Source organism: Mustela putorius, unplaced genomic scaffold (assembly GCF_011764305.1).
Source record: "Mustela putorius furo isolate JIRA1106 unplaced genomic scaffold, ASM1176430v1.1 tig00000450_pilon_pilon_pilon, whole genome shotgun sequence".
In the NCBI taxonomy this organism is placed as follows: Eukaryota; Metazoa; Chordata; class Mammalia; order Carnivora; family Mustelidae; genus Mustela; species Mustela putorius.
The window spans coordinates 22,624,477-22,643,619 of NW_025421385.1; the positions used below are offsets into that span (position 1 = coordinate 22,624,477).

At 39.1% G+C, this 19,143-nt stretch overlaps 1 protein-coding gene across 5 annotated transcripts in view; it reads right to left on the reverse strand.

Annotated features, from left to right (window-relative positions):
- Positions 1 to 19,143, reverse strand: part of LOC101686176 — a 206,216-nt gene that overhangs the window by 144,095 nt on the left and 42,978 nt on the right. For all 5 annotated transcript variants that reach the window (XR_006606817.1, XR_006606816.1, XR_006606819.1 and 2 more), the window contains exons 9-12: positions 18,724 to 18,881; positions 15,099 to 15,251; positions 13,051 to 13,152; positions 460 to 621 (exon numbers count right to left, since the gene is read on the reverse strand). Coding sequence is in view for 1 of the 5 variants with exons in the window: in XM_013056673.2 (XP_012912127.1) it covers positions 460 to 621; positions 13,051 to 13,152; positions 15,099 to 15,251; positions 18,724 to 18,881 (575 nt within the window). In the remaining 4 variants the exon portion in view is untranslated. The remainder of the gene's footprint in view (positions 1 to 459; positions 622 to 13,050; positions 13,153 to 15,098; positions 15,252 to 18,723; positions 18,882 to 19,143) is intronic.

Below are 19,143 nucleotides of genomic sequence, written 5' to 3' on the forward strand. Positions count from 1 at the left end.
CCACACACAGTGTCTCTTCTGCATGGTTGTTCATGCCTCCCTTCTACAATGTGCTTACCTCTCCACCCTGAGCCCCATGAGTCCTTCAAACCCAGTTCAGTTTCCTCCTGAAAGGTTTTTCCCAGAAGAACCAACCCTAGGGGGACCACTTTGCCTCTACAGACTCACACTATTTAACAATTGTCCAACTCATTTGGTGTTTAGCACTAGAATGTGTGCCTTTGCATTGGTAAATAGTGGTTATGTATATGTCCCAGCAGCAATCTCTTATATTATACCTCTTTACATTCTTCTTTTTAATCAGCAATTAAATCTTTTTATTGAAAAAACAAACCTGGCTGGGTAATGAAGCTCTTATGAAGAGGGTTTCTGAAAAACTACCAAAGGTAAATTTCTAAGATCTACACAAAAGTAGTGAGTTGGACAGAAAGGCATATTGGTTATTTCTTCCTGTTTTACCTGGTAGAGATTGATGTTGCTATAAATATTCTCCCAGATGTCGTCATAGTTGCACTGAGGCAAACCCTGGCCAGCCACAGAAGTTGGACAAGATGGAGGTGGCATGATTGTCTTTGCAGCATGGTCTTGGAGCACTTGCATTACTCGCTCGGGGCTGGAAATCTCAAGTAGAACAAGAGGGAAAAGAATGGTTTGGTAAAGGATTATTCCCTTCTATTCAGCAAAAGTTTGATCATATACACACAAATAAGAAAGAATCCCCAGGTGGGGCTTTATTCAGTTAAAAAATAAAAATCCCATTCAAACATCATGATTCCCTTTGGTATGTCCATCCACTGAACATTGTGAATATTTAAATACACACAGCATCTCATTTAAAATTCTGCAACAACCCTCTAAATACAAAGTAGATTGTACCCCCACAAATGTTATAGCACCAATGAAAAGATAAATACCCATCATTTTGGGTACAAACCCTGTTTGCTATTAGGAAGCTGCCAGGAGATGGAGGAAGAGGATGCTGGATTGTATGAGGAAAGTACAAGCTTTGTAAGGACACAAGCCTTGGCTCATATCTCTGCTGGAATCCTGACTTCGCCACACAGAGCAGGACAAGTCAACCTAATAAGAACACCAATGATGTCTCTCCCAGGATTGGTGCAAAAATTCCCATCATGTAGTAGGTACTGAATAAATGTTCCTTCTTCTCTTCTGGAGGTAAAGGATCAAGTAATAGTCCCAGAATTGAATTTCAATGGCAGTGATACATGTAACACAATATTTTACAAGGAAATTCAAATATCATTTAGTCCAATCCCTACCAAAACCCCCCCAATTACTTTTTTCGCAGAAATAGAAAGATTCACCCTAAAATTCATGTGAAACCTCAAAGGACACCAAATAGCAATGTAATTTTGAAAAAGAAGAATAAAATTGGTGGACACACACTTTCTGATTTCAAACCATATTACAAAGCTATGGTAATCAAAATGGTGTGGTCCTGGAATAAATTGGGCATCTAGACCAACAGAATAGACTAGAGAGCATAGAAATAAACCCTTGAGTATATGGTCATATGATCTTAGACATGGATGTCAATACCATTCAACAGAGAAGGGACAGTCTCTTCAACAAATTATTCTAGGAAAACAGGATATCCACATGTAAAAAAATGAAGTTAAACCTTTATCAGACACAATACACAAAAAATTAACTCATAATGGAGATTGGTGGAGCAAGATGGCAGTGGAGTAGGAGACCTAAATTTTGTCTAGTCCCATGAATTCAGCTAGATAGTTATCAAACCATTCTGAACACCTACAAATTCAACAGGAGGTCAAAGAGAATAGCAGCAATTCTATGAACAGAAAAGCAACCACTTTCTGGAAGGTAGGATGAAGTGTATCCAAGCCAATATACAGGAAGATAGACTGTGGGGGAAGGGGCCACATCCCAGCAAGCAGTAAAGCAGTGGGGTACAAAATTGGAACTTTTAGAAGTCTGCTGCACTGAGGAACCTTGCTCCAGAGGATAAGCGGACAGGTGGTGGGGGTGGCGGATGGGAGGAGGAGACTTCGCTGGGACAATGTGGTCTCAGGATCCTCAGGGTCACGGAAAAACCAGTAGAGTGTCTGAGTACGTCAAAGCTCCCAGGTATTAGACCAGGACAGCTGGCTGCAAGGGTGGAGTCAAGGAGTGAGCTCTCAGTTTGGGGTTACCTTAAATCATGATCTAAGGCACAGTTGAGCTACTGCTCTTCACGCAGGAATCCCACAAGTGGCAGATCCAGAGAGACCCCCTCTTCCTCCTATGGGAGAAGCAGCGTGGGAGTGCATGGCAGGAATCTGCTGGGTTAGGAGACTCCAAATGGTGCTGTGTGCCAGAGATAGAAATGCTCAGTCACAGGCTGGGTGAGCTCGGAGTTTGGCCGGAGACCAAGGAGAAGGAAGGATTTACCGCTTTTCTCTGAGGACACACTGAAGAGTGGGGCCCTGAGCTCTCAGCAACTAAAGGGCTGGAGATTGGGAGACCACCTCCTTCATTCTCCTCCTCTTTTTACAGAAAGCATTCAGGGAACAAAAGCTTCCGAGAGCAAATCCTGAGGAGACTACTTAGCCTGGCCACTGGGAAGGGCGGTGCAATTCTGCCTTGGGCAAAGACATTTGAGAATCACTGCAACAGAGTCCTCCCCAAGAAGATCAGCAAGAACATCCAGTCAAGACCAAGTTCACTAATCAAGGAGAACTGAGGAACTCCAGTGCTAGGGAAATACAGCATATAGAATTCGTGGCTTTTTCCCTGGTTCTTTAGTCTTCAGAATTAATTTTTTTTTTAATTTTCGTTATTTTTTTCTTTTCTCTTTTTCTTTTTTTTTAATTTTCCTCTTTCCTATTTTAACCTATTTTAACTATTTTATCTCATCAATACCTTTGAAAAAATCTTTTTAAATTTTCATTTTTATACTCCTATTCTATCCTTTCACTGTACTTAAACTTATTTTTTGTAATCATGTAACTTTTTCTTTAAAATTTTGGGATACATTTTCTTCTAACAGACCAAAATATACCCTAAATCTGGCATATGGCTTTTTCTGGTCTCCCACCTGATTACCTTCTCTTCCTGTTTTTTTTTTTTTTTTCCTTTTTTCAACCAACTTCTTATCAATTCTTTTTTTATTTTTTAAAGATTTTATTTTTATTTATTTATTTGACAGAGTGAGAGCGGGAACACAAGCAGGGGGAGTAGGAGAGGGAGAAGCAGGCTTTCCACTGAGCAGCAAGCCCAATGCAGGGCTGGATCCCAGGACCCCAGGATCATGACCTGGCCAAAGGCAGACATTCAGTGACTGAGCCACCCAGGTGCCCCTCAATTCCTTTTTTAAAATCTTTTTAAATGTTCATCTCTACAGTCATATTATATCCTTTCAACGTGTCTGTGTATGTGTGTGTGTGTGTGTGTGTGTGTGTGTGTATATATATATATATATATATATATATATGAGAAAATATTTATGTATATCTATTTTCTTCTTTTCTTTCTTTAAAAATTTGGGAGGCAGTTTCTTCTAACACATGAAAATACACCCAAAATCAAAATCAAGTGTGTGGCTCTGTTCTATTCATCAGTCTAATCATATTTTTAAAAAATATTTTATTTATTTATTTATTTGACAGAGAGAGAGATCACAAGCAGGCAGAGGGAGGCAGAGAGAGGGGGGGAAGCAGTCTCTCCGCTGAGCAGAGAGCCCAATGCAGGGCTCAATCCCAGGTCCCTGAGATCATGACCTGAGCTGAAGGCAGAGGTCTTAACCCAATGAGCAACCCAGGGGCCCCTCTAATCATATTTTTTATTGCTTTCTTTTCTCCTCTGTTTTGATCTCTTCTCATTTGGTTAGTGTATATTTTCTGGGGTCATTGTTACCTTTCAGCATTTTGTTCTTTCATTAATCTTTTCTTCTCTGAACAAAATGACAAGGCAGAAAAACTCACTCTCCAAAAAAGAACAAGAGGCAGTACCAATGGCTGTGGACCTAATCAATACAGACATCAGTAAGATGTCAAAACTAGAGCTCAGAATTACAATTATAAAGATGTTAACTGGGCTTGAAAAAAGCATAGAAGATACTAGAGAATACTTTTCTGTAGAAATAAAATCCCTTTTGGAAGAAATAAAAGGATTATAAAATTTAACCAAGTTGGAATTTAAAAAGCTATTAATGAGGTGCAATAAAAAATGGAGGCTCTTATTGCTAGGATAAATGAGGCAGAAGAGAGAATTAGTAATAAAGAAGACCAAATGATGGAGAATAAAGAAGCTGAGGAAAAGAGAGATAAACAACTACTGGATCACCAGGGGAGAATTTAAGAGATAAGTGATACCATAAAATGAAACAATATTAGAATAATTGGGATCCTAGAAGAAGAAGAATAGAGAGAGAGAGGGGAAGAAGGCATATTGGAGCAAATTATAGCAGAGAACTTCCCTCATTTGGGGAAGGAGACAAGTACCAAAATCCAGGAGGCACAGAGAACGCCCCTCAAAAATCAGTAAAAATAGGTCCATACCCTGTCATCTAATAGTAAAACTTACAACTCTCAGGGACAAAGAGAAAATCCTGAAAGCAGCTCAGGACAAGAGATCTGTAACCTATAATGGTAGAAATATTAGATTGGCAGCAGACCTATTCACAGAGACCTGGCAGGCCAGAAAGGACTGGCATGATATATTCAGAGTACTAAACAAAAAAAAATATGCTGCCAAGAATACTATATATAGCTAGGCTGTCACTGAAAATAGAAGGGGACATAAAAATCTTCCAGGACAAACAAAAACTAAAAGAATTTGAAAACACCAAACCAGTCCTACAGGAAATATTAAAGGGGTCCTCTAAGCAAAGAGAGATCCTAAAAGTAACAGACCAGAGGGGTGCCTGGGTGGCTCAGTGGGTTAAAGCCTCTGCCTTCAGCTCAGGTCATGATTTCAGGGTCCTGGGATTGAGCCCCATATCGGCCTCTCTGCTCAGCAGGGAGCCTGCTTCCCTTCCTCTCTCTCTGCCTGCCTCTCTGCCTGCTTCCTCCTCTCTCTCTGCCTGCCTCTATGCCTACTTGCGATCTCTCTCTGTCAAATAAATAAATGAAAAGAAAATTTTAAAAAAATAATAAAAGTAACAGACCAGAAAGGAACAGAGACAATATACAGTAACAGTGACCTTAGAGGCAATACAATGGCCCTAAAATCATATCTTTTAATGGTTACCCTGAATGTAAATGGGCTAAATGACCCACTCAAAAGATGCAGGGTATCAAAATGGGTGGGAAAAGAAAAAAGACCCACCCATAGATATGCTATCTGCAAGAAACTCATTTTAGATGCAAAGACATCTCCAGATTTAAATTGAGGGGGTGGAAAACAATTTACTGTGCTAATGGACATCAAAAGAAAGCGAGGGTGGCAATCCTTATATCAGATAAATTAGATTTTTTTAAAAAGATTTTATTTATTTATTTGACAGAGAGAGATCACAGTAGACAGAGAGGCAGGCAGAGAGAGAGAGAGAGGGAAGCAGGCTCCCTGCTGAGCAGAGAGCCCGATGCGGGACTCGATCCCAGGACCCTGAGATCATGACCTGAGCCGAAGGCAGCGGCTTAACCCACTGAGCCACCCAGGCACCCACAGATAAATTAGATTTTAAGCCAAAGACTACTGTAAGAGATGAGGAAGGATATTATACGATCCTTAAAGTGTCTGTTCCAACAAGAAGATCTAATAATTTTAAATATCTATGCTCCTAACACAGGAGCAGCCAACTATATAAACCAATTAATAACAAAAATCAAAGAAACACATTGACAATAATACAATACTAGTAGGGGACTTTTACACCCTCCTCACTGAAATGGACAGATCATCCAAGCAAAAGATCAACAAGGAAATAAAGGCCTTGAATGACACACTGGACCAGATGGACATCACGGATATATTCAGATCCATCCCAAAGCAACAGAATACACATTCTTCTCTAGTGCACATGGAACATTCTCCAGAACAGATCACATCCTGGGTCACAAATCATGTCTCAGTAGGTACCAAAAGATGTATACATAAGGATCATTCCCTACATATTTTCAGATCACAGTGCTTTGAAACTAGAACTCAACCACAACAGGAAAGTTGGAAAGAACTCAAATACATGGAGGTTAAAGACCATCTTATTAAGGAATGAATGGTCAACCAGGAAATTAAATAAGAATTTTTAAAAATTCATAGAAACAAATGAAAACGAAAACCTAACATCCCAAAATCTTTGGGATGCAGCAAAAGCGGTCCTGAGAAGAAAGTATATAACCATACAAGCCTTTATCAAGAAACAAGAAAGAGGGGCACCTGGGTGGCTCAGTGGGTTAAGCCGCTGCCTTCGGCTCAGGTCATGATCTCGCGTCCCGGGATCGAGTCCCGCATTGGGCTCTCTGCTCGGCAGGGAGCCTGCTTCCTCCTCTCTCTCTCTCTGCCTGCCTCTCTGCCTACCTGTGATCTCTCTCTGTCAAATAAATAAATAAAATCTTTAAAAAAAAAAAAAGAAACAAGAAAGGTTTCAAATACACAACCTAACCCTACACCTACAGGAGCTGAAGAAAGAACAGTAAAGAAACCCTAAACTCAGCAGGAGAAGAGAAATAATAAAGATCAGAGCAGAAATCAATGAAATAGAAACTAAAAGAACAGTAGAACAGATCAACAAAACTAGGAGCTGGATCTTTGATAAATCAATCAATCAATCTTTGATAAATTAATAAGATTGATAAATGCCTTATCAAAAAGAAAAGAGAAAGGACCCAAATTAATAAAATCATGAATGAAAAAGGAAAGATCACAACCAACACCAAAGATACACAAACAATTATAAGAACATTTTATGAGCAACTATACACCAGCAAATTTGACAATCTGGAAGAAATGGATGTGCTCCTAGAGATGTATAAACTACCAAAACTGAACCAGCAAGAAATAGAAAATCTGAACAGACCCATAACCAATAAGGAGATTGAAGCAGTCATCAAAAATCTCCCAACAAACAAGAGCCCAGGGCCAGACGGCTTCCCAGGGGAATTCTACCAAACATTTAAAGAAGAATTAGTACCTATTCTCCTGAAACTGTTCCAAAAAATAGAAATGGAAGGAAAATTTCCAAACTCATTTTTATGAGGCAAGCATTACTTTGATCCCCAAAGCAGACAAAGACCCCATCAAAAAGGAGAATTATATACCAATGTCCTTGATTAACATGGATGCAAAAATTCTCACCAAAATGCTAGCCAATATGGTCCAACATTAAAATGGTTTATTCACCACAACCAAGTGGGATTTATTCCTGGGCTACAAGGTTGGTTCAACACCCACAAATCAATCAATGTGATACAATATATTGATAAAATAAAGTACAAGAACCATATGATACTCTCAATAGAGGCTGAAAAAGCATTTGACAAAGTACAGCATCCTTTCCTGATCAAAACTCTTTACAGTGCAGGGATAGAGGGTACATACCTCAATATTATCAAAGCCGTCTGTGAAAACCCACAGCGAGTATCATTCTCAATGGGGAAAAACTGAGAGCCTTTCCTATAAGGTCAAGAACATGGCAGGGGTGTCTACTGTCATCACTGCTATTCAACATGGTACTAGAGGTCCTAGCCTCAACAATCAGACAACAAAAAGAAATAAAAGACATCTGAATCATCAAAGAAGAAGTCAAACTCTCACTCTTTGCAGATGATATGATACTTTATGTGGAAAACCCAAAAGAACTAGAACTCATACAGGAATTCAGTAAAGTGTCAGAACAAAAAAATCAATGCTCAGCAATGTCTGCAATATGGAAAGAACCTAGATATCCATCAACAGATGAATGGATAAAGAGGATGTGGTGTATATATACATTGGAATACTATACAGCCATCAAAAGAAATGCAATCTTGCCATTTGCAATGACGTGGATGGAACTAGAGGGTATTGTGTTGAGTGAAATAAGTGAATGAGAGAAAGACAATCATCAATGATCTCCCTAATATGAGGAATTTGAGAGGCAGGGTGGGAGATTTGGGGGGTAGGGAAGGAAAAAATGAAATATGGCAGGATTGGGAGGGAGACAAACCTTTAGAGACTCTTAATCTCACAAAACAAACTGAGGGTTGCTGGGGGAGGGGTTTATGGAGAGGGTGGTTGGGTTATGGACATTGGGGAGAGTAGGTGATATGGTGAATGCTGTGAAATGCATAAGCCTGTTGATTCACAGACCTGTATCCCTGAGGCAAATAATATATTATATGTTATAAAAATAATTAATTTTTAAAAATAAATAAAATGAAATCAAGGCTAAGAAATCAGTTGCATTTCTATACACCAACAGCAAGACAGAAGAAAGAGAAATTAAGGAGTTGATCCCATTTACAATTGCACCCAAAACCATAAGATATCTAGGAATAAATCTAACCAAAGAGGCAAAGAATCCATACTCAGAAAACTATAGAACACTCATGAAAGAAATTGAGGGGGGCACCTGGGTGGCTCAGTGGGTTAAGTGGCTGCCTTCGGCTCAGGTCATGATCTCAGGGTCCTGGGATCGAGCCCCGCATTGGGCTCTCTGCTCAGCGGGGAGCCTGCTTCCTTCTCTCTCTCTGCCTGCCTCTCTGCCTGCTTGTGATCTATCTCTGTCAAATAAATAAATAAATAAAATCTTTAAAAAAAAAAAAAGAAATTGAGGAAGACACAAAGAAATGGAAAACATTCTGTGCTCATGGATTGGAAAAACAAATATTGTGAAAATGTCTATGCCACCTAGAGAAATCTACACATTTAATGCAATCCCTATCAAAATACTATCAACTTTTTTCAAAGAAATGGAACAAATAGTCCTAAAATTTATATGGGACCAGAAAAGACCCTGAATACCCAGGAATGCTGAAAAAGAAAACTGAAGTTGGTGGCATCAGAATTCCAGACTTCAAGCTCTATTACAAAGCTGTAATCATCAAAACAGTATGGTAATGGCACAAAAACAGACACAGAGATCAATGGAACAGAATAGAGAGCCCAGAAATAGACCCTCAACAAAGGGAGGACCTGCTTCAACCAAGCAGGAAAGAATGTCCAATGGAGAAAGACCGTTTTTTCAATAAATGATGTTGGGAAAATGAGACAGCCACATGCAGAATGAAACTAGACCATTTCCTTAAACCACGCACAAAAAATGACTCAAAATGGATGAAAGACCTCAATGTGAGAGAGGAATCCACCAAAATCCTTGAGGAAAACACAGGCAGCAACTTCCTCGACCTCAGCTGCAGCAACTTCTTCCTAGAAACATCGCCAAAGATAAGGGAAGCAAGGGCAAAAATGAACTATTGGGACTTCATCAGGATAAAAATCTTTTGTAAAGCAAAGGAAACAGTCAACGAAACCAAAAGACAACCAAGGGAATGGGAGAAGATATTTGCAAATGGCATCTCAGATAAAGGGCTTGTATCCAAAATCTATAAATAATGTATCAAACTCAACACCCAAAGAACAAACAATCCAATCAAAAAATAGGCTTAAGACATGAACAGACATTTCTGCAAAAAAGACATTCAAATGGCCAAGAGACACATGAAAAAGTACTCAACATCACTCAGCATCAGGGAAATACAAATTAAAACCACAGTGAGATACCACCTCACACCAGTCAGAATGGCCAAAATTAAGCAGTCAGGAAATGACAGGTATTGATGAGGATGTGGAGAAAGGGAAACCCTCTTACACTGTTGGTGGGAATGCAAGCTGGTGCAGCCGCTCTGGAAGACAGTATGCAGGTTCCTCAAAAAGTTGAAGATAGAGCTGCCCTACGATCGAGCAATCACTCTATTGGATATTTACCCTAAATATACAAACGTAGTGATCCAAAGGGGCACATGCACCCCAATGTTTATAGCAGCAATGTCCACAACTGTGGACACAGCCAAACTGTGGAAAGAGCCTAGATCTCCATCAACAGATGAATGGATAAGGAAGATATTTTATATATATATAAAAAATATGTAGTTAGTTAGCCTTCTTCCCTTAATAAAAGCTAACATTTATCAAACACTTAAGTGCCAGGCACTCTTTTTTAAGTATTTTAGATATTTTAACTCTTATAATCCTCAAAACAAGCCTATGACATAAGTACTATCTGTATATCTGCATATATATAATGGAATACTATATAGCCATCAAAAACCCAAAACTCTTGCCTTTTACAACGATGCAGATAGAACTAGAGAGTATTATGCTTAGTGAAATATGTCAATCAGAGAAAGACAATTATCATATGATCTCACTGATATGAGGAATTTGAGAAACAAGACAGAGGATCATGGGAGAAGGGAGGCAAAAATGAAATAAGATGAAACCAGAAAGGGAGACAAACCATAAGAGACTCTTAATCTCAGGAAACAAACTAGGTTTCTGGAGGGGAGGGAGGTGTAAGGGATGGGGTGGCTGGATGATGGACACTGGGGAGGGTATGTGCTATGGGGAGTGCTGTGAACTATGTAAGACTGACAGTTCACAGACCTGTACCCATGAAACAAATAATACATTATATGTTAATTTAAAAAAAGAAAAGAAAAGAAAAGAATTAACTCATAATCAATTAAGGATGTAAACATAAGACCTAAAACTATAAAACTCTTAGATAAAAACAGGGGAAAATCTTCATAACATTAAATTTGGTAATGATTTCTTAGATAAGACACCAAAAGCACGGGCAAAAAAAAAAAAGAGGCAAAAGTAGATAAATGTGACTACCTAAAACTTTAAAACTTCTGTGCATCAAAGGACACAATTAACAAAGTATAAATCAACCCATAGAAAGAGAGAATATATTTGTAAATCATACATCTGATAAGGGGTTAATATCCAGAATATATAAAGAAATCCTACAGCACAACAACAATTACAATCAAATAACTCAATTAAAAAATGGGCAAAGGACTGCTACATTTTTCTAAATATGATATACAAATGACTGATAAACATATGACAAGACTCTCAAAATCACTAATCATCAGAGAAATGCAAAGCAAAACCAAAATGAGATTATCACCTCATCCATTAGGATGGCTAGTAACAAGAAGAAGCAGCAGGAGGTGAAGGAAGAGAAGGAAGAAAGGGAAGAAGAGAGGGAGAGAGGGAGGAAGGAAAGAAGGAGAGAAGGAAAGAAGGAAGGAAGAAAATAACAAGGGCTGTTGGGAATTCAGAGAAATTGGAACCCTATCAGACAAAGCTGGTAGTATTGTCAAATGCTGCACCTGCTATGGAAAATAGTATGGAAGTTCCTCAAAAAAATTAAAACAGAATTACCTTATGATCCAGCAATTCTATTCCTGGGTTTATACCCAAAAGAACTGAAAGCAGGATTTCAAAAAAGTATTTACATATCCATGTCCATAGCAGCATTATTTACAATAGTCGTGAGGCAGAAGCAACCCAAACATCCATCAACAGACAGATTTTCAAAAAACATGATGGATATACATAAGGGAATATTATTCAGCCTTAAAAAGGAAGGAAATTCTGATATATCCTACAACATGGGTCAACCTGGGTGAGTAAAAGAAGTCAGTCATAAAAATACAAATACTGTCTGATTTCACTAATAGGTGGTACCTAGAGCAGTCAAACTCATAGAGACAGAAATTAGACTGGTAGTCACCAGGAACTAGGGGGAGGGAAGAATGAGGAGTGATTGTTTAATGGGTAAACAGTCTCAGTCTGCTAGATGAAGAGTTCTGGTGATGGATGGTGGTGATGATTACCCAACAATATGGATATACTAAATGGCACTGACCTGTACATTTTTAAAATAGTTAAAATAGTAAAATTCATAGTATGTGTATTTTACCACCATTTAAGAAAAGAGGTGGAAAATAATATAAAGAGGTCCCATGTACTCTTCATTCCATTTCTCCCAATGTTAACATCTTGCAAAACCTTAGCACAGTATCACAACTTGGATATTGAGTTTGATGTCAGCTCATAGAAAAGATCCATCACCCCAAGGATCCCTTGTGTTCCTCTTTTAGAGCCATTCTCCTTTCCCTTGCTCACCAGTCTCCCCTTCAATCTACGAATCTGTCTTCATTTCTCTTAGTCATTTCAAGAGCATTGTATAAATGAACTCATACAGTCTTTATGGGACTGACTTTTTTTTCACTCCTATAGTTCTCTGGAGATGCATCCAGGTTCTGGGGTCTATCACTAGTTTGTTGGGGTTTTTTTGTTTTTTTGTTTTTTACAGCTGACAGGTATTCCATGGCATGGGATATACCACGATTAATTTATTTACCCATTGAAAGACATCTGTGGTGTTTCCAGTTTGGGGCTACTGAGAATAAAGCTGGTAAAATGTTCTTGAAAAAAAAAGGGGGGGGGGAGAGGAAATCTGGCCACATGCAACCACATGGATGGATCTTGAGGACATTGTCCTTAGTGAAATAAGCCAGTCACCAAAAGACTAATACTGTATGAGTCCACTTATATGAGGTGTGCGAAGGTGGTAAAATTCAGAAACAGAAAGTAGAATGGTGGTTTCTAGGGGCTGTGGAGAGGATGAAGTTGGGAACTGTTGTTTAATAGGTACAGAATTTCAGTTTGGCAAGATGAAAAAGTTCCAGTACATCTGTTTCGTGACAGTGTGAAAATACTGAACACCACTGAATTGTGCACTTAAAATGATTAAGATGAGAAAATTTTATCCCATGTGCTTTTTGCCACAATAAAAATAAGATAATTTCATCCAGTATTTTTGTTTCACAGATTAGGAAACAAACTCAAGGAGGTTGTGCGGATAGACTGATACCACAAAAAGACTTAGTGCCAAAGCTGGAACAATTGTTACTTTCTACGGAAAATTAACAGTATTATAAAATTTGAGCAATTAGATTAGAAAGTTCCAAATAAAGCCTTTATAGAGAATCAATGGCTAATATTTCTTAAACAGGAAGGAAAATTCAATTTTCTGAGAATAATTTCAGCAAGAATTTTATCTACAAGGGAACATAGCTATTTTCTTACCTTCAAAAACTTGGCTTGGAGTTGCATTAATACATCTAGTCTTCTCCTTTCTTTTAGTCTAGTCAACATCTTCTTTTGCCAAGGATCACATTTTGGCTTAATCTAGTGGACAAACATGTTCACACAAAGTTACAACGTAACAGAATGGTTCTCAATAAAAGTTGCAAGCAAAGAGATTCAAGGACCTTCTAAAATGGGATCTAGTCTCTGCTAGAAAGTTTGTTAGAGCATGTGAAGACTTGGAAGAGGTCTGTATGGATTTATGATCCATGGAGGGAGAAGGCAGCAGCAGTTCCTGTTGGTGCCTGGCTTTTGAGATCATCTGGGATCACACAGCACAATCCATGTGCAGGAGGAACCCTAAATCCATCAGCTTTGGATACCACACTTGACCTATAGGGCAAGAGAAGTTCTCCCACAAAGATTCCACATGTAAAATTTTACTTTATCCCTTAACAGGGAATATTTCAAAAATTAGTTCTGTAATACATTTAGCTATACATTAGCTATAAATACATCAATGTACCTGTAACTTTCAAATTTATATCTAGCTCTAAGCTCCAGTATGTGATACCCAACCACTTCCTTGTTATCTATAGTTGGAAGGCAAATGTAACAACTTAGAACAGAAAGTCTAGCTTTCCCTACACCAATCACCTATTTGCTCAAGCCCCATTCCTTAGGAGTAATTTTTGATTTCTCTCCTTTCCATCCATTCATCTTTACCATGTAAGACTTCTTTCCTACACAATCTAGCTGATCCTCATTATTCACGGATTTTGTATTTGCAAATTTTTTCTCACTAAAAATTTATTCGTAACCCCAAAATCAATTTTGGCAGATCTATCCTGGTTATTCACGGGCATGCAAAGAATGGTGAAAATTTTGAATCACCCAACTCCACATTTCCAGCTGAGGTCATACACGGCCTTCTTGTCCATTCAGACTTCTTTTTTTTTTTTTTTAAAGATTTTATTTATTTATTTGACAGACAGAGATCACAAGTAGGCAGAGAGGCAGGCAGAGAGAGAGAGAGAGAGGGAAGCAGGCTTCCTGCGGAGCAGAGAGCCCAGGACCCTGAGATCATGACCCGAGCCGAAGGCAGCAGCCCAAACCACTGAGCCACCCAGGCGCCCCTCCATTCAGACTTCTTGTCCCAGCTCTCATTATGTAAACAAGAGTCCTTTTTGTGGTCTAGTTAGTGACACATTTCTATATTTTTGTGGTTTTTTGTTGATGATTTCAATGTTTAAAGTGGCCCCTAAGTATAGTGCCAAAGGGTTGCCTAGTGTTCCTAAGTACAGAAGGGCTGTGACATGTCTTATGGAAGAAATATTTATGTTTGATAAGCTTTGAGCATGAGTTATATTGCTATTGGCCATAAGATCAATGTTAATGAATCAAAAACTTATATTAAAGTATCTTTAAACAGAACTACACATAAAGCAAGGTTGTGTATCTATCAGTTGATGAACCTAACCTTGTATTTCCCCTGTGAGCAATGGTTCAGTTTTTGTTAATTCAGGGCTTGTGGCAACTTTATAGAACATAGCTCCCCCAAACAATGAGGATCAACTGTGCTTACCATTACCCCAAATCACCTTGTTTAATCTGCTTACTTGTGTATTGTTTGTGATTTGTGTATCTCCGGAACCAAGGGTCATTCCTGACATACAGTATATACTCAGTGAATAGGTTTTGGTTCAAAAGCTGGATTTATACAACTCCATTATACCTTTGAGTGTTATTCTTGGTTCTAGCCAAGCAGCCAAGTTCGCTAATAAGAAGAATGGAGCCAATAGACAGTATGGGGGCTTTCCAGAGAAGGCAGGTCAACGCAGCTAACTTCAACATAGACACACAGCAGGAAGAAGCTGGGGGAACCTGGTGTACAGGGCTAAGCACCTACCATTTGTGCCATGGGACAGTTTTCTTAAGGCATTGAGGAGAGGAGACAGTAGGAATGTGACAGACCTGGTGCTGCCAGGTTGCCTGGCCTGCTTGGAGGATACTTTGTGACAGGTGAATGTCACCACAAGTCTCCTTACCTTTATAAAGGAAGTCCAGTTAGCTCTCTTTTTCAAGGCCATACCAGGACCTGCCAAATCCAAATTCTCCACTTTAGCTATCTCAGCATCATAATCTGGAAATGTTTGCATTCTCTGCTGCTCCATGAAGATGCTTCGGAATTTTTTGGAAACCTAAATAGGATTAAGAAGAGAGAAGTGGAACCCAGAAAAAGTCTCAGATTGTAGACAATTTCAAAACCAGCTCTTGAGGGATGCCCGGGTGGCTCAGTCGTTAAGCGTCTGCCTTCAGCTTGGGTCATGGTCTCAGGGTTCTGGGATCGAGCCCCGCATCGGGCTCCCTGCTCAGCGGGAAGCCTGCTTCTCCTTCCCCCACTCTCCCTGCTTGTGCTCCCTCTCTTGTTGTATCTCTGTCAAATAAATAACTTAAATCTTTAAAAAAAAAAACAGCTATTGGTTACCTTTGGGACAGTCTTGGGAGGTAAACTAATTCATAAAACATGACTATGGCAGTAACAGATGTTGAATGTCTGTATCTGTGAGGCACACGTATTCAGTTAACTCATTGCCATAATTATGTATATATGTACTACTTGTTCCGAATATCTGCTTCAAAAAGAGTTGGGGGAGATCAGAGGGAGAGACGAACCATGAGAGGCTGTGGATGCTGAGAAACAAACTGAGACTTCTGAAGGGGGGAGTTTGGGGGGTCAGATGAGCCTGGTGGTGGGTATTAAGGAGGGCACATATTGCATGGATCACTGGATATGGTGCATAAACAATGAATCTTGGAACATTGGGAAAAAAGTGAAATTAAAAAAAAAACAAAGATTGGAAATTATGTAATATAGTTATTTATATATATTTTGGAGATGGACCCTAAATGGGAAGTGAATCTGTCCACCTTTAGAAATACATTCACTTTTTCTGGCCACCTGGTAAACTAGAAAATCTATAGGTTAGATAAATTCTCATTCCAGAAACCTGATCAAGATGTTGCTAGAGAGAAGTTTCCAGATGCTGGGACCTATTAAAACACTTTAAGGTATCTCGGTCAATTCCTTCACCTCTCATTTTCAGACTGAGACTACTAGTGCTTTCTGTGACATAAATTCCTCCTGCCAAAATGTAGAAAACTTCTTCCTCCTGTCTCCAGAGGGAGCCCCAGCTTACTGAGCCTGTGGTAGTACCTTCCTCATTGCACCGGCTGCACTACCTCATGATTTCCTCACCACCTGGTGAACTTCCTGAGGGCACAGACTATGAATCTCAAGAACCAACCACATGGGGATGTTTGCACAACAATGTGTTTGTAATTAATGCCACTGAACTGTGCACTTATGAAAGGATAAAATGGTCAATCTTATGTGTATTTTATTACACGCACAAACACATAGATCCTACCACAGTGCTGGCACATACTGGGGCCTTAACAAAGGTTTCTGGAATGAGAGAATGAGTTTAATGAGTTACAAAGCTAAAGATTCTTCCACTTAACGCTGGTACCTTGTGGGCTGTGCTATCCAATACTGTTGCCCCTAGCTACATGTGGCTGTTTAACATTCAAATGTGAATCATCAAAATTAAATACAATTTAAAATTTAGTGCTTCAGTTACACTACCCACATTTTAAGTGCTCAATAGCTGCATGAGTAACATATTGAACCATGCAGATTCAGATCCCGTCCATCAGTGCAGGAAGTTCAAGGAGACAGTACTAGTCTAGGGCTAGGGTGGCAAAGTTCTTCTTAAAGGGCCACATAGTAACTATTTTAGCCTTTGTAGATAATACATAGGTCTCTGTTGAACTACTCAGCTCTGCAGTTGTGGTGTGAAAGCAGTCAAATGTAATATGTAAATGAATGGCTATGGATGAATTCTAATAAAACTTTATTTAAAAATAAGAAGCAGATAGTTTGCTTATCCTGCTCTAAGGAATTAGAGAACCAGAATAAACAGTATTCAAATAGAAGAACTCTTCCTACACATGAAAAAAATGTTGTAGGGGCCCCCGGGTGGCTCAGTGGGTTAAAGCCTCTGCCTTCAGCCCAGGTCGTGATGCCAGGGTCCTGGGATGGAGCCCCGCATTGGGCTCTCTGCTCAGCGGAGAGCCTGCTTCCTCCTCTCTCTCTGCCTGCTTCTCTGTCTACTTGTGATCTCTGTCAAATAAATAAATAAAATCTTTTAAAAAATGTTGTAATGTGATCATTCTGTGAACACAGGCATTACACATAATACTGTTATAAGAAAATCAGAACTGGACACTATCACTGTATAATAATCTATTATTTGGAAATATAGGAAATAATCTATTCTTTGGGGACAGTGTGATCAACAGCCTCATGTTGTTTTGTTATCATTGATGAGAGTCTACTGTGTTATAATTTATTTGTATTTATTTTGAGTCTTTTAAAACAGCACCTTATTGCAATTCCAGCTTTCATCTATCATAATACTTGCTGATACTGAGGGTAAGAATACTCCCATAGAAGCGCCCTGCTCTAGAGATGCCTGGTGGCTAGTGCCTGCAGCTAGTGCCTTGGTTTCATGATCTCATGGTCGTGAGACAGAGCCCCTGTTGGGCTCTGCACTCATCTCAGAGTCTGTTTCAGATTCTCTCTCCCTCTCCCTCCTGCTCACACATGCTTGCTCTCTTAAGTAAATAAATAAATAAAATCTTTAAAAAAAAAAGAAGAAGAAGAAGAAGAAGTGCTCTTCTGTAGATAGTGTTGCTGGTGATAATGAAAAGAAAAGCAAGAGCTAAAACATCATCACCTTCAAAAAAACTGAAGAACATCTGATACCACCAGTTTCAGGAAGTGTAAAGAGCCTGTGTTACATACAGAAATAGTCCTAGTAAAATCATGCAGAGAAAGCACACATGGAAGTAAAACCTGAATATCAAGGCAAGTGGTGATAGAGAAGATAGTGGCTCCTTCTTACACAAAGGACATTCAAAAACAAAATTCAGATCTGATTTTGCCTGTTTGGATCAGTTAGTTTACTACTTTTACCTAACAAATATATATACTTGCAAATATTACACACCCAGAGCTAGATAAATATCTAGATAGTGGATGCTTCAGCTGAAAACTTTATATTATAAACTTGAAACTGTGTATACATAATCCTATTTTTGTCTTTGAAATAAGTTCTAACATGGCTTTTGTTAATATGAGGCTTTTTTAAAGGAAGTGCAACACTGTGTTATAGCAGAGCAGACTGCACAACTTTAAAAATCACTATGCAATATAAACTCTATTGAATATATAAGGCATTTTGCCAAAGGAGAGCTATTACAACATACTGTGAGAATCAAAGGGCTGGAAACTTTAGGTAACTCCGTTATGCAAATCTGCCAAATACTGGCTACATTTATATCATCCACTATGGACTCTAACCTACTTTTTTCTTTAAATTCTGCAGAAAAATCAATCCTGCAATCCCTCTGGGTTGTATACTCAAGGGTCCCAGCACTCTTAACAGAGGAGAACTTCAACTGCCAATCTAAATCTCACTCATTATTATTATTATATTTTCTCACTCTAGAAACAATTGTGGCAGAAGAGATATCCAACTTTGTGGCAAATAGTAGTGTTTTCTTTCATGAACACCTATCTTTATTAAGAAAGAGTCCATCAAGTACCAAGTTAAAAAGCTCCATCTCCTGAGCAGTATCCCTCAGCTCCTCCACGTCGTAGGAGATACTGAAATGGGAGAGCAGGAGCCCCAGCTGAGGTTTCAGTTCTTCTCTTTCAGTTGTGTGTTGGGGCAGGAAAAAAGCAGTTTCTGTTCTTGTCAGCCCTAAAAAAAAAAAATCCAAAATCAAGAGCATGAAGAGCAATAAACACTAGCTGGGGAGAGAAAATGGAGTGTCCTTTGAGATAAATGGAGGCAAGTTCTCCTCAGCTGACAGGAAGGGCCATTCTGCTTTGTCCCAACTTCTCTGCTATAATTTAGACACTGCACCACACTGGGCCACACCTATCTGATAAACTCTTGATGCTGGCTTTCTGGGGGAGGGAGCGAAGACCACTCACCTTCACAGGGCGTACAGGAGAAACCC